Source organism: Zosterops lateralis (assembly GCF_965231275.1).
Source record: "Zosterops lateralis genome assembly, chromosome: 2".
NCBI classification, from domain to species: Eukaryota; Metazoa; Chordata; class Aves; order Passeriformes; family Zosteropidae; genus Zosterops; species Zosterops lateralis.
The window spans coordinates 69,653,011-69,667,625 of NC_139763.1; the positions used below are offsets into that span (position 1 = coordinate 69,653,011).

General features: G+C 41.4%; 1 protein-coding gene across 1 annotated transcript in view; it reads left to right on the top strand.

Moving 5' to 3' along the window:
• The first annotated feature begins 2,673 nt into the window (after positions 1–2,673).
• UBL3 (ubiquitin like 3) overlaps positions 2,674–14,615 on the top strand; it is a 55,635-nt gene continuing 43,693 nt past the window's right edge. Inside the window, exon 1 of the mRNA XM_083854966.1 lies at positions 2,674–3,177. Within this exon, the coding sequence (XP_083711092.1) occupies positions 3,151–3,177 (27 nt within the window). The 5' untranslated portion in view covers positions 2,674–3,150. The remainder of the gene's footprint in view (positions 3,178–14,615) is intronic.

A 14,615-nucleotide genomic window follows, 5' to 3' on the forward strand; every position in this document is an offset into this window, starting at 1 on the left:
AGGAGTGATGGGCTGGTCTGCAGGATGGCCTTGGAGCAGATCTTACCATCCTGATCACATTTAAGCTGTTGTATGTAAGTTTCTTGGGTTTTTTTTTTTTTTTTTTTTTTTTTGCTTGATTGATTGTTTTTCAGGGAAAAACTCATACTAGTAAGGTTCTAAGTATAAACTCTACTAAGCACGACCATTTATAATTCCTTAGTCTGTCACTGATTCAATCAGCAAGTCATAGATAACCAAGAATGCATAATGTTTGAAATAGAGAGCCATCTTTCAAGTCTCATCTTTTTGACTCTCCTCTTGAACTTTCTCTGTCCCTCAAGGATACCCAGTCGGAGAGAGAGTAAGCAGTACTTCACCAACTTGCTATTACTCCCATAAACACAAGATTTTTTATCCTGTTGGTGTCTAGAAGGCCTGACTGAGATTGGGGCTGTCACTGACTCCCAAAAATATACAATCTAAGCAAATTCGGCTGACAAGAGAGCGAGTGACATGCCTAAAGTCAAACAATGTGGCAGTACAGAATCCTCACAGAGATCACACCTGTAGGGCCACTTCTGTTGGCCCCCGACTCTTTTCCCAGACATCAAACAGGGCTGCTTGCTGTCAGATCTATCTTCTGAAGTCAGAGGGTTTGTACTATTTTGGGGCAGAGTAAAAAGTAAAGAATTATAACCCCTGCAAGGGACAGTGTCTTGCCAGGGGTTGCCTTTGCAGTATGAAGTCCTAAAGAGGAAAGGCGGACTTGAAAATTTAGAATTAAAGGGAACAACTCTGTCCTAATTTCATGTGGTTTTACATGAGATTTGTCCACAAAGGAACCATCTGTCACCATCTGCTTGATTTTCTTGATTTATTTTTTTTTTCTTGGACAGTTTCACAGTACTGGTATGTGAATGTGCCTATCCACACCCTTCTCAAAAGGCCAACTCATTTCTTCAGTAGACATGTGCCTTGTGTGCATTTTTTTTTTGTGTGTGTATTTGAGCTGCAGTGCACTTTTCATCGGGCACTGCCTTTCTTTGTTGAATGTTGGTCTCCAGGAGCTGCCTGGAATAAGGGATAAAAAACCAATTACATGCACACTTTATGATAACTTGTGTCCATAACAAACGCAGAGCTCTTCAGGAAGCAAGGTGGCTTTTAAAGGGGCATTTCTCTGGGTGCTTCCAAGGTGGCATTCATTTTTTACACTGTGAATCTTACAGGAGCTTTTATTCATTATTAAAACTACAGAGTTTGGGAAACAAAGAAACAACAATTTTAAATAATTTAAATAATTAAAAAAAAAACAACACCTCAAGAATAAAAAACTAGAGTAGAGAATAATGTGAGAATGAGAAATACAAAAATGTGGTGATGTACAGGCCCAGACTTGAAGATCTGGGGTTCAAAACAATTAAAACAATAAGATGAAAATGTAGCATATCTGCTACAGGGAATCTGTAGAGGGACCCTTGTCAGTATCTGTAATGACAGGACAATGGGTGATAGGACAAAGAGTAATGGGTGCAAACATAAAGGGGGAAAGTAGAGATATTGGGAAGAAATTCTTTACTCAAAGGGCAGTGAAGCACCGGGAAAGGCTGCTCGGGCAGGCTGCGGATTCCCCAATCCTGGCAATGTCCAAGGCCAGGTTGGATAAGGCTTTGAGCAACCTGGTGTAGCGGCAGAGTGGGTTAGGACTAGATGATCTTTAACTTCCATTCCAAACCCTTAACATTCTATAGTAATTACTTTTCTTTTTTTTTTTTTTTTTTTTTTTTTTTTTTTTTTTTTTTGGGGGTGGGGGGGTGGGGGGGGTGGTGTGGGGAGCGGTCCAAGGGGACAGCGCGAGGCCACAGGCCGGGAACGGCCCCAGCTCTGTGGGCAGGGGCTGCCAGAGGAGCGCCAGAACTCCCCTCTCAGGGCTGCAGAGGGCCCGTGAGGGGAAAGCCCCGATTCATGAGGCGCCCGCCGTGTCTCTGCAGCCGCGGGGGAAGCGGGAAGCAGGCTGCGGGAGCGCTGCGGGAACACGGCGGGGCCGAGCGGCACCCATGACGGCCCGGCCCGGGCTGGGGGCCCTCAGCGGGCGGGCGGTGGCCCCGCCCCGGCGCGCTCGGGCCCGGCCGCCTACAAGCCCCATGGTGCCGCGCGGGGCGGCGGCGCGTGACGCGGCGGGGGTGGCGGAGGCGGCGGCGGAGGGTCCGCGTCTCCCCTGCCGCGTCCCCGCGCTCGGCTCCGCTCGGCTCCGCTCGGCCCGGCTCGGCGGGCGCCATGTTGGCTTGAGCCGAAGATGACAGGGGGCGGCTGCGGGCGAGGATCGCGCTGAAGGAGCGGCACCTCCGGCTCGCAGCGCGGCTCTCGGGGGGCGGCCGGAGCCGCCGGCGGACGAGGCGGGGGAGGGAGGGAGGGCGGGCTGAGGAGGCGGCGGCGGCGATGCGAGCGGAGAGCTGAGGCTGCGGGAGGCGGCGGTCGTCGAACGCCCCCCGGCCCCCTCCGAGCGCCGCGGGGGAGGGCTCTCCCCTCCAGCGCCCTCCCTCCCTTCCCGCCCCGGGCCGCGTCCCCGCCGGGCGCTGCTGGTGCCGCACACCGCCCAGGGGGGGCCGCAGCCCCGCGTCCTCCCCAGCGGCCCCGGGCCCACCCCGGCCCTGCGCCTCCCGCCCGCCGCCCGGGGCAGCACCGGGTCCTGCCTGCGCGCCCGGGTCGCCTGCGCCGGCTGAGGAGGTGACTTGGACGCACTATTATCCCCTGTGATTCATCCCGTCGTCATTTGTCGAGGCTGGGAGAGGAGGCAGAGGGCGAGAAGGGGGGAAAAAGCCCGCACGCAGCTCATGTGGCGGTGTAGTCCAGCCGCCCGGTCTACCTGGCACCGCTGCCGCCGCCGCTGACAGGGATCTGCTGCCATCTCTGGTCTCCCGCCGGCTCCTCCGGTCCAGCCCGGCACCGCTGCCCCTGGATATTCCTGCTCCTCAGCCGGCCGCCTTCCCCACTGCTCGTCGGGCACCTCTTTGGCGTAGGGGACCTGGGAGCTGCTGCCTCCGACACTGACACCGCTTTTGCATCTTGAAGATCTCCGGAGGGCTGCTCTTGGTGCTGCTGCCTTTTTTTTCTTTTTCTTTTTTTTTTTTTTTAAGTTGATTTTAAGCCATTTAGGGTAACATCAAAATGTCCAGCAGCGTTCCAGCTGATATGGTGAGTGTCGTACTGTTTATTTAATAGTTTTATTATAGAATAACGTTTATTTCAGCCTGGTTTTGACAGAAAACATAGAAAGAAGAGGGGCGTGGGAAGAAAAAAAAGGTCTTGGTTGCATATTTAAGGAACATAAAGTTCCCAGTTAATTACCTTCCCCCTCCCGCCCCAGATGCTGGTTCTGCTTCGCTTTTTGGCGGTGGAGTGGGAGATCTGCAGCGTCGCCTCCCGTGCAGCGGGGGCAGGGGGATGCCGGACTCCCTCACCTACGGCAGGCACTACCTGGGTGCTCACGCTCGGCTCCTGTAGCGCTGCTGCTCCTCGCCTCCGTCGAGTGTTTTTTGGGGGGCGATAAACACGGAGCAAAGCATTCGGGATGAATTGCTCGACCCATTTCTTTCTTGCTTACATTTTCCCCCCCTTTCTTTCTTTCTAAACCTCTTAAACTTGGTTTGTGTCTTGCCAACGCTGTCTTCCGATGTCGGTGGGAAGTTATTCTCTTCACTTGCTGCCGGCTCAAGAGCGAGAGAGAAATTTTCATGCGCTTTATTTTCATGGCGAGGTCCTTTGTGCACTAGCTGCAATCTGGACATTTTTCAAGGGCACTCCTAGTACTTCTTATGGCGGACTGTACTTCAGCTTGTATTGAATACCCGGCTCGGTACATTAAAACAGGAAGGTATGAGGAGGTAGGGTGAATCGGGTCTGCTCGGTAATCTTCCGTTCAGCACGACTTTCTCCATTTGTTTGTATTTCCATAAATCAGGATATATTTTCATAAGTCACTTAATTGGAAAAAACACCCACGAACTTGTAGCTGCCGTTTGGTATGTTCTGTATTCTTATAGCAGAATATTTTCAGCTGTATCTCCACACGGCTGTTCAGATTTAAAGGTACTTTTTTTTTTCTCCCCAAAAGCAGAGGACTTGTCTGTAATTTTTTTTTTTTTATTTTTCTTTTTAAATTTCAGGATGAAGTTCCGTTTTGAGGGTAAAACATTGCTCCGGTAGTAAGAATTATAAAACCGAGTAGCCCTTGTTTAAGTCACTGATGTACAGTTAATTGGGATGTGTGTGGCAACTGGGCTGTTGAAACAATGGTATCGGTTTAGTTGCTTGCTTTCTGTATTTCCTTCACAGCTTTTGTACAGCACTGGCAGTGAGTGAATTTTGACCAAAAAAAGCAGAAGCAGTAAGATGCAGAGGATGATCAAACAGCAAGTTAGAAGCTTACAGGTTTTTTCTTTCCCCTATCTTTCTCAAATACTCTAAATTAGTTTTCCCTCCCCTGGACAAAAAGAGCGATGAAAGGATTTAAACTCAGAGGCAATGAGCTCCTCAGCTATCAGTTTTCACGTATTTCTTTTTAGTGTCTCTTTCTCTGTCTCTGACTGTTGGAGCCTTTTGAACCCCCGTTCTCTCCTGCACGTGGCTGTCTGTGTTATATCACAGAAATCCTTGCCCGGGCCGTGGAGGATTAGGTGCAAATCTCTCCGTGCTGCTTTTTAAGTTGCCTGGAGGAGTCCCTTGACTGTGACATGAGACACAGTCCTCCTCCCTGTCACCCTGGGCTGAGCTGCCACCCCCGCGCTCCTCCTGGGCCTGCCTGGGAGTCCCGGTGCCGCCCCTGGGCTTGTAACTCTTGACGTTTTCTACCGAGGGCACGGATTTTAGGATAGGCAAAATCCATTTTTTTCTATGAAAACTGTTTCCTTCTGTTGTTACAGTGTAATGAGAATACCACCGCTGGGGATAGCTGGGCCTAGTGCTGCTCTGTTTATTCAAATCAGGAAGAAGCTTGTTATATATAGTGATGTTTAAATACTGAGTCATTGCAAAAACATTTGAATGAAGATGTTACCAATGTCGGTAGAATTTAACTAAATAAATAGATGTTTTCAGGCCTGTCATGGGATCATTTTTCTCTTAGTTTCTGTATTATTTGATGCAGTTTCCCTCTGAAAGTTTGAAGTGTGCTGTGGATATTCCAGTTACTAATTACGACTGATAAATATTACTTTATTAAAAGATGGCTTGAAAACTCATTTTTGGTCTCCTTTTGTCACCATCCTCCATATTGGAAAGGAGTTTGTTCAGGAAGGAAAATGGGATTGCCATTCCTTAGCTATTTGAAGAGGAGCCCTTACCAGGCTGTCACCATGTTTATATATGTTTTTATTTAGTGTAGGATTTTGCAGTTTGCATTTCTCTTACCCACCCACTGTGTAATTTGCATTTGCGAAAAATTGATTTCCCATTTCTGTAGGAGCTGGCAGCAGTGTGATGGAGTGTCATTTTATGAAGACTCCATTATACTTAGTAAATCTGCTATGAATTACATAACTATAATAATAATAATGTTTGAAACTGTTTATGTCAGATTCACGAACTAACTTGCTCATAATAATAATAATTTTATAATTGCTGCTTCTTAAAAATGTGTTAATTTTTCTTCCTGTCCCACCTTTGGGAATGATCTGCTATACATAAATTCATAGTAAATTATCTGATTTCCAGGAAGCTTCATATTTCTATGTAGACATAATTTGACCCAGTCTCCTGTTTTCTGGCATTGAGTTGGCTTCTTTCCAGAGCTACAGCAGTTTTAACCAGCTAACCATTTCAACATCACTTCTTAAATAATTAACACAGTACTTTATCATTTGCATTCCACTAATAAATTGGATAGTGACACACCACATTCTGGGTGTTGTAAGTTTGTGGTGCATTATTCCTTAGCAATGTGTGCTACTTAAGGCTTAAACTTCCACTCCTGGAATGAAACCTGCTAATACTGACCTCTCTACCTGAGTAGTTTCATTAACTTTATTAGGATTAGATGTGTCTAGGGCACTTCTTGAAGACAAAACTGCATATCTAGAGCCTGATTTTGCTTCATTTTTCACATAAGCACAAGTGACTGTAGTGGCAGCAGGGCACCTCTGATTATGTTCAGTAATTTAATCAGGTAATTTATCAGTTTTACCATTTGGTAGCAGTTAGGGTTTGACTGTGAATAACAGCAGGGCTATTTGCAAGTTGTAGTTCTTTTGTAATGATAAATAGACATGCAGTGGTTTATGGACTTGTAAAATTAATCACACTGTCTTTTGGACCGAATGAAAATGGTTTGATATTTGTTGAAATGTTCTAGTTGACAATTTTAAAGCAAGATATGAAAAACTTATGCTCAGTCAAGAAGTTCTTACTCAATTGAATTCCCTTTATTTTAGTGGAGTTATCATCAGAATCTGGGAAGCTTCCTGTCCATATTCTGTGTTCCTGTGGTACTTCTTATAGTTAGAGTTCTTCAGGGGTTTTAGGAGACCACAGAAAGCTGCCTGCATGACTAAAAAAGTATTAACAGTATCCACCGTTTCCTGTAGTCAGTGTGTTTTATGTCGGTATGAAAAGGCTCTGCCAGCACTTTCTTTCTGGGCAGTTCTTTGCATGCCCTCTAGGAGATCCAGTTCTTTTTCTGTCTGAGCAGTAACAGAGGGTGATGCTTTTGGCTCATGGTGCGGTTTTTATTGTTGATTTGTTGGCTTTTTCTGCGTTGAGTAAACAGCAAAATGTTGGAATCTACCAAACAATTAAAGGTTTTAATATTAATGTGCACAGCTCTTCAAACCATATGCTATACTTAAAAGATGTAGGTGGTTTGAGAGAGATAATTTTTAAGAAAATGGAATGTTTGGTGCAAGACATTTGCAGACATAGAAGAGCATGGAGTAGTATATGGTCTAAAATGGTTTTATGTGGTCAATGTTAAAAGGGGACAGTAGGTGGAAGAAGAATAACAAATAGAGACCCTGCTCAATTCACTCCATGTTAGAGTCAGCATCTTTAGTGGAAATGGATAGGAGCATCTTCTTTTTTAGGAAATTTAATATAGAATGTTGATGAATAGTTGAACATATATAGGGAGTTCCTTTTTAATACATATTAATGGAGGCTAACAGTGGAAAAGGATGGACAGAAACTGATGCTACATCAGTAAGGGAATTTTGGTATCCAAGAATAGTATCTGAATAATTCAGATACGAGAGGCTAAAAGGAATAGTTGGTTGTATGGCAGCTGTGTTTTGTTGACCATCATTCAGTCTAAAAAATTACTTCATTTAAGAATAATAGGTGCAGTAGCAGTATAATACACTTGGAACATAAAAAATAATTTGTTCACTATAGCATTTTAATGTATCAGAACAAAATGTGAGAAGTCCTGCATCTCTGTTCTTCTGATTTAACTGCTTGTGCATTTGCCTTCAGATCAGTAGGTAGATCGTTTTTGTGGTTTTGAAAATTATTGTATTCCTAGTAGCCTCTCTGCATAATAGTCTTAAGCTCGTTCCTAATGTTTTTGTAGCAATAGAAGTAGGATTATTTCTCTGTACTTTCGTATCCTCCACATGCTAAGTTCTAATTTATTACATTCTGTGATGAAAATAGCTAATTGAGTTTTTCCGTATGGATATTTTTTCCTTCCTTTTTTTTTTTTTTCCACAATTGTTAGATGATTGTAATATTAATTAGTAGCCTATCTTTTGCCAATCTCAGTGTTTGTTTTGAATTTGTTTTTTTCCTCTTGGAGAAGGAATTGGAGGTGGGATCTGTGTTAGAAAGAAGAACTTGGAGAAGCTTCTTTCTGACTCCTTATATATTGAGCCAATACATAAGCCAGTTGAGCCCTTGTAGCATATTGCAGTGCTTCTTGTAATGAAGTGAAGAACTTCTTTCTCAGTTATCTGAAACAGTGGCCAGGGATAAACTTACTAAAGCTCATCATCAGTGTGTATATATTTGGGTACACTCCAAATTGATTTGTATTTATCATTTCCCCCACTCACCTTTTTTTTTGTTTCACAGTCTCTAAGTATCTAACAACCAAAAAGAAACATTTTAGCAACAACTGACGTCTTTGGGTATGGCACTGTAGCAGAAATTCTGTAAAATACTAACACATCTGCCGTGTTCTGAAACAATGTTTGTATGACCTTCATCTCATTTTCTTTGGGGATGAGCAGCTGTAACCTGTGGATTGATCCTTACTCGGGGCTGTGGTGCAGCTCTGTATTTCAGATGGAAATTAGACTGATGATATGAACTGTTCTTCCTCCCCGCCACACACCCTTGTTGTTGTCATTACCTGAACTGTTTCCTTTCTGCTTTTGTTGTCTAACTTCATAAAATACTGGAGGGGATGTATACTGGAGGAGATTTAACTCCTCCTGTGCTGGGAATGCTGGAAAGTAGCTGCTGGCAGGTTCCAGCAGGACTGAGAGGCAAAAAACAAATGCTGAGTATATGTGAGTGTAGGAAAATGATCATATCTGCAGCAGGAATGCTCAATTCTGCATGTTAAAAAGTTAGCAGACACCTGATAACTGGACAGGTCAGTCAGGGACATTGTCAGGTATCTGTAGTTGGTGTTTCACCATGGAGCTTGTGACTGCTGTGTGCATATCTAAACCTAAACTTTTGATCATTTGATCAAAATCTCGCTTCCTTGGTTTGGGTTAAGGCTGCAGTAGGAACTTAGGCTGTCTCAGTGTGGTCCTTGCAGCAGTCTTTGTAAGAAATACTTTCATGATGCTATAAAAAAAATTACCAGAGGCAGGCTTTACTACTTTTTTCAGTTGAGAGTTCCTCCTAGGTTTAACGTTGGTCAATGTTGAAAGCCGTGGTCATAGTATTTGTAGTCAGTGGGATTTATTTATTTTATACTTCTGGTCAGTGAGCTTTGTTACTCAGTAAAGCTCAGAATGTAAACTTTGGAGATGTCTCTATATCTGCTTATGTAACAATAGTGAGCAGAACGGAGACCTTGGTTCTGACTCAGCTGTGAGTGCTACACCAGCTTGTAGGAATCCAGAAATGTGGATCTGCATTGTGAGTTCTCATTCTTGTGGTTTTATGTAAAAGAGATAATTCAGATTCTTTTTGGTCTCTTCCAAGTACAGCATTGAATCCACTAGGTTGGTTATCTCTTATTCTGAGTATTGTGAAAGACATTGCTGCTGATCAGTATTCTTTTCACATTAAATCTGTTTTTACAGCAATTAATTGAGCCTACTAAAGTAGCAAGCCCTTCCTGACACAATTTTGCATGGGTAAACTTTAGCTCATTGTAATTATTAAAGGACCATGACTGAGTGTGTTGTTTTCATTTTAGAAGCATTGGAAAATGAGCAGCATCTCAATGAAAAATTTTAATTTCATTTAATTTAATTTCATGCTAATATAAAATCTAAACTTCAAGACCCCGGCTCTTCACCAGTTTTCACATAATTCAGAGATTTATCTTTTGGAATTCAGTTATTGTTAAAAATTATTCTGTAATTTCTTCTAGAAGGCCAGTCTTTCATTTTTGACAGCTTCAGTTGGACATATGTTGCAGAACATCTTAAAACAATGACTGAAAGATTTTTCATTTGTATACTTCCAGACAAATACAAAGTCACAGATGTACTACTAAGTGGTGAAAACACTGATTGTAAGGAAGGGCTGAGGTAAAAACCCATGAATAATCAAGACTTTGCAAGAGTTGGTAAAAGGACGATTGCTGAGATACCAGTTGAGGTTCTGCATATAGCACTGTGCACTTCAGTATCTGAAAAGAAATTTGATGTGGGAGAAAAGTTGCTATAAAAGCTTTCTAACAATGTAGATAAATTATTTAGGAGATCTGTTTGGTTTTGAGTGCAATACTTAAAGAAAAAGGTAAGACCTTCATTATTTGTAGGTTTGCTAAGCCTGAAAAATATAGTCCTGCACAAATACTTAAATGCTGCAGCTGACAGCTCCTATATATTTGTGGAAATTTGGTGCATTTTGTGGTCACTAACTGGGATTGTGTTTAGCTCTGTGACAGAGGATAAATTTATTGCTGCTTGTAAACCATCCACAGTGAAGGCCTGCTCTCAATTTGTAGTAAGGCTCTGCATGTCTGGTAAAATGTGATTAAAAAAATAGTGTACATTTTCCTCAGATAGAAACTTTGTGTGAAATGAAGATTTGGCAGATTGTACAACTCCGACACTGCCATCAGCGTCTTGGAGGGGTTTTTTTCTTACTTTATGTAAAGAAATTTGAAAATAGCTTCCCAGTGACAGGATTACGTTTGTGGGTTTGTTTTGGTTTGGCTGCTTACTTAAAATTATTTGGGAGATTCAGTTTAGAGTTAAATGGAAGCTTGTGGCAGAGTTTAGCTGAGATTTTATTCCATGACATTGTTGTTATGGAGACAGAAGCAAGCAAGAAACTCCTTGAGTTTTATGTGTCCCATAGAAATTAGCCAAGTAAAACCAGAGATTCTGTCTAGGAGTTTAGTAGGTTTGTTTTGCTACTACCTAACAAGGAATCTGTGCCTTAGTGGTATGGTGGTGCCAAAATGATTCTTGATGTTCACACAAGAGATACAAATTGGAAGTGTTTGTGTTGGTGTCTGCTTGCTGTGATGGTTTCGGTCTCTCTCAGGACTGGTCTGATTTGTGTCAAAGGCTTGGACCACTGCTGAGGAACAAAGGTGGTCTTATCCTGGGCTGCTTTTTAGCTGCAGCTGAGGGTCTGGATTTTAGTCTGTGATTCTATAGACAGTTTAGATGGCTTATTTTTTATTTATTTTATTTTATTTTGTTTTAGAGGTAGTCCCGGGTTCTTCTGTTAGCTCCTCTGTGGTCTCCATTATGCAATATTAACTGTTTCATGTTGCAAAAGAAATTATCACCAGCACTTGATAAAAGTGGGATACCAATTTCAAAATAAACAGGAGGAAGCTATATGTGTTCTTCTTTGAGACTGAAAAGAGCAGTGTATTTCATCTCAAAAAGAGCAATACTTCACAGCCATACACTGTAGCATTGGTTGGTCTCTCCTCAGCAAAGTTGTGAGGTTGTAATGCTCCGCGGTTTGACAGAGGCCCACATCACCATAATCTGTTTCTGATACTTAATGTATGCTCTAGATGGTAAGGGTACTACCTAATCTGTCCCCAGAATCTGACATATGTTTTTAATATAGAGAAATAATGGAATAGTGATAAAATAGTGAAGTGCAGTGCTAGTCAAAAATCTTTCATGTAGCTGAGGTTGTAAATTCAGGATTCTCTTCTTAAAAGTAGATTAGTGCCAATCTGGATGTGAATATATGTGGCATATACTAGTAAGTCTCAGAAAACGTACTATAAATTACATTGCTATAAAATAGTTCTAAAATAGCATTTCTTTTCAGTATTTCTTTGAAGATTAAATATTACACAAGTTTTTTTAAGGCATGCTTACCTTTTATATGCTGTACAAGAGTAACTAGAAGCCTTTGTGTGCTTCGAAAGTCTGGAATACTTGGTTGCAGTATTTTCTTTTATTTATGGAATTCTTATATGTATGGGCAGTAACATCAAAATAAAGTTAATTCTTGGGATAGTGCTTGGTGGTTGTACTTGATGCACAGCTCATTACTTAGGGCAAATTATATGTGAATATTTATGTCATTTTGCCTGTGAATTTATTTTTAATCTGTGCATCATAACAGTTGTGTGGTGTGACAATGGAAGCTTAGCACTGACTTCTGAATCCAGGTTATTGGTCTGTGATGCAAACAAACTCTACTGGACTTGAGAGTTTTAGTGATTTATACTTTGCATACTTGTATAGGTATATTTTTGGCAATAAACCCCAAACTTAGAGAAAGCTTTATTAATATATTTTACATGTGGGGAATAAATCCACATTTGCTAAGTCCATATGATTTGGTGGTAATGATGTTAACATGAAATCCAACACAAAATTAGTAACTTCCACTGCCCATATTACAGCACATAAGTGGAGTAATGTTTGACATGAATATTCAAAGATTTTGTACCAAAAAGCGCTGTAATGTGTATTCTTCATGCTGTGGATTTCCAAGAAAAGGTGTTTTAGAGACCACCTGTATAATTTAAAGATATGTCAAGTGTTTTATGAAAGGTCAGCTCTATGCAAGTTCATTTCAATCTCAGGAAAGTAGGAGGGGAAGCTTTTATCTCAAAAAAAAAGATTATGCTAGTGGGTATTTCTAGTGTTCTAGACATAAGACTGAGGTCTTTGAGTGCAATAGGTAGAGTCTGGTGCCAAGACAAGAGTTTGTTACTGAAATATTTGACTTTGTTTTGAGGATCTCATTTTCATAACTAATGGCAAGATAGCTAGGAGCTCTTAATAATGAGAAACTGCAACCGTGTTTGATTTCTGTCTGCTTACTGCATCTGGCCAGTATATTTCTGGAAAAATCAGGATTTCATATAAGTCTGCAAAGGGGCATATATTTTTTTAAAATTACATATGTTTAAAATTATTTCAGGATTCAAAATAGCCATTGTAGTGGGTGGAAATGCTTTGTAAACTGTGAGTGAGGTTGTGATGAGGGCTCTGGTGAAAGTGGCAGCAGGTATTTTCAAAATTGTTTTAGTTTGGAGAGGGTCACTTTTGCATTGTTTCTTCTCACTAGGAATGGAGAAGGTGGTTCAAGGGATAGCCAGGGAAATTCCTATGGAGAGCTGCAGTGCAGCTGCACAATACTCTTGTTCCAGCATTCTCATGCAGGCACTTGATGATCCCAGCATATGTGCTCCTTGCACTCCACTGCAGGAGTAAGGAGTGGAAAGTTTTTAAGGGTGAACTTTTGGTGGGGGTGGACTCCAGAAGCGCAGCTGTAACTGTCCCTAAATTAACTATGAAGACTGAAATATCTCTCTACAAAGAGCCTGGCATTTTTTTAAGCTGAGATTGTCCTTCAGTACAGATTTTGTGGCTTTCAATTGTACCTTATATGTTCTGCTGCTGTGAGTGTGGTGTGTGTACCACGTCCCCCACACTGGGGGAACTCCCTTGACTTGTTAAATGCAGTACAACTGGTCTGAAATATCTGATTGTTCAACAATATTAATCCATCCTGTGGTGTAAATGCATAATTGTCTCTTCTTCCAGAACCATGTGTTTTGCCCCTCCCTTTATTCAGCACCTCCTTGTTGTTCAGAGACTGGATCAGTGTCTCATCTTCCTGCACTGTTTAAACTTTTCTTGGAAGATATATCTTAATCTTCAGCCTTCCTGTGATGCTAGTCTTCTTAACAAGTAATAAAAATCCATCTATTTTTGAGAAGAAGGTTGTTATATATATAAAAATAGTGGATGTTGTGGAAATATAGTTCCATTCAAATATACTCTTATGCTAGATAACTCTGCGGCAGAGTCACAGGGAATAAAATCTTGAACTGGAGTTTGAATGGAGTGAGTCAAACAAAATTCAGTCAATCAAGACTTCCTTGTGGTTTTTTTTGTGGTTTGTTTTTTTAAATGACATTTCATATTCTAGTCAAATTCTGTTGAAATTTCTCAAGCCAGCTCTGCTCTGGTGCACCTTCTGTGCCTGTCAGTCTCGGTTGTTCAGAGCAGAACTTTACCAGCATTTCAGTTAAGCCAGCGTGCTCTGTGCTGATGTGAAGGGTTTATTTCGAAAGACTTGTGGACAGCAAGTTAATTAAAATCAGGCAAAGTACAGTAAAATATTTATACATTGAGAAATGCTCCCAAGAACATTTGGAGAAAGGTTGTAACTATTTGTTAATGAGTTGTAAAAAGCAAGTTTTGAGGCTAGTGCATATGGGGAAGCTGGGTTTTAGGGTTATGTTAATATTTCTTTCCACTCTTACTCTTTGAGAATCACGTGGCTTTGTTGATGTGTTTTTGTTGATCTTTCGATAAAGCAGTAATTTTGAGCTCTTGATTGTCAAATATTGACTTAATATATCTGTCAATTTTCATGTTCCTACTTTTTAAATAGCATTCCCTCAGTTTAAATCTGGAACAATCTCAGGAGAAGAAAAAAGTCCATAGTAGTTCCCAGTGTTCAAGGACATGAGGATTTAGTTTTATTCTTAAATTATCTCCTTTAAATTCTGTATTAATTTTTTTCAGGAAATGAAATGTAGGAATGACAGCTTGCCCTAAGCGTAGAGCACAGAATGATTATCAGTCAGTGCCTTTATCTCCAAATGTGCTGCTTGGTAAATTTCAAAGTCAGCTTTAAAAAAGCCCACAACCAACAGACAAGCACCAAAGTGAATAATTCAGTGTGCTGAGTAGTGCCAGATAAGGCAGAATGTAGGTAAATAGTTTGCTGCCTTTCATACTGGATTCTGCTCCTGCATGTCTGTCCTGACTGTGATGCTTAAATAAGTGTCCTAGGTTATGAATTTTATTTATAATGAACTTGTGGTTTGGAGGTGATTTTGTTCCCCTTTATTGTTCTCTTCAGGAAAGAAAAAAAAAAAAGCTTCTTGTTTTATTTTGTAATTCTTAGCATATAGAAATGAACACCAGAGGGAGAGAAAATTGGTGTAGTTAGTGCCTCTGTCAGTACAGTTTTGAAGTTGTTTTTTCTTTTCTTCGACTAGGCGTTGT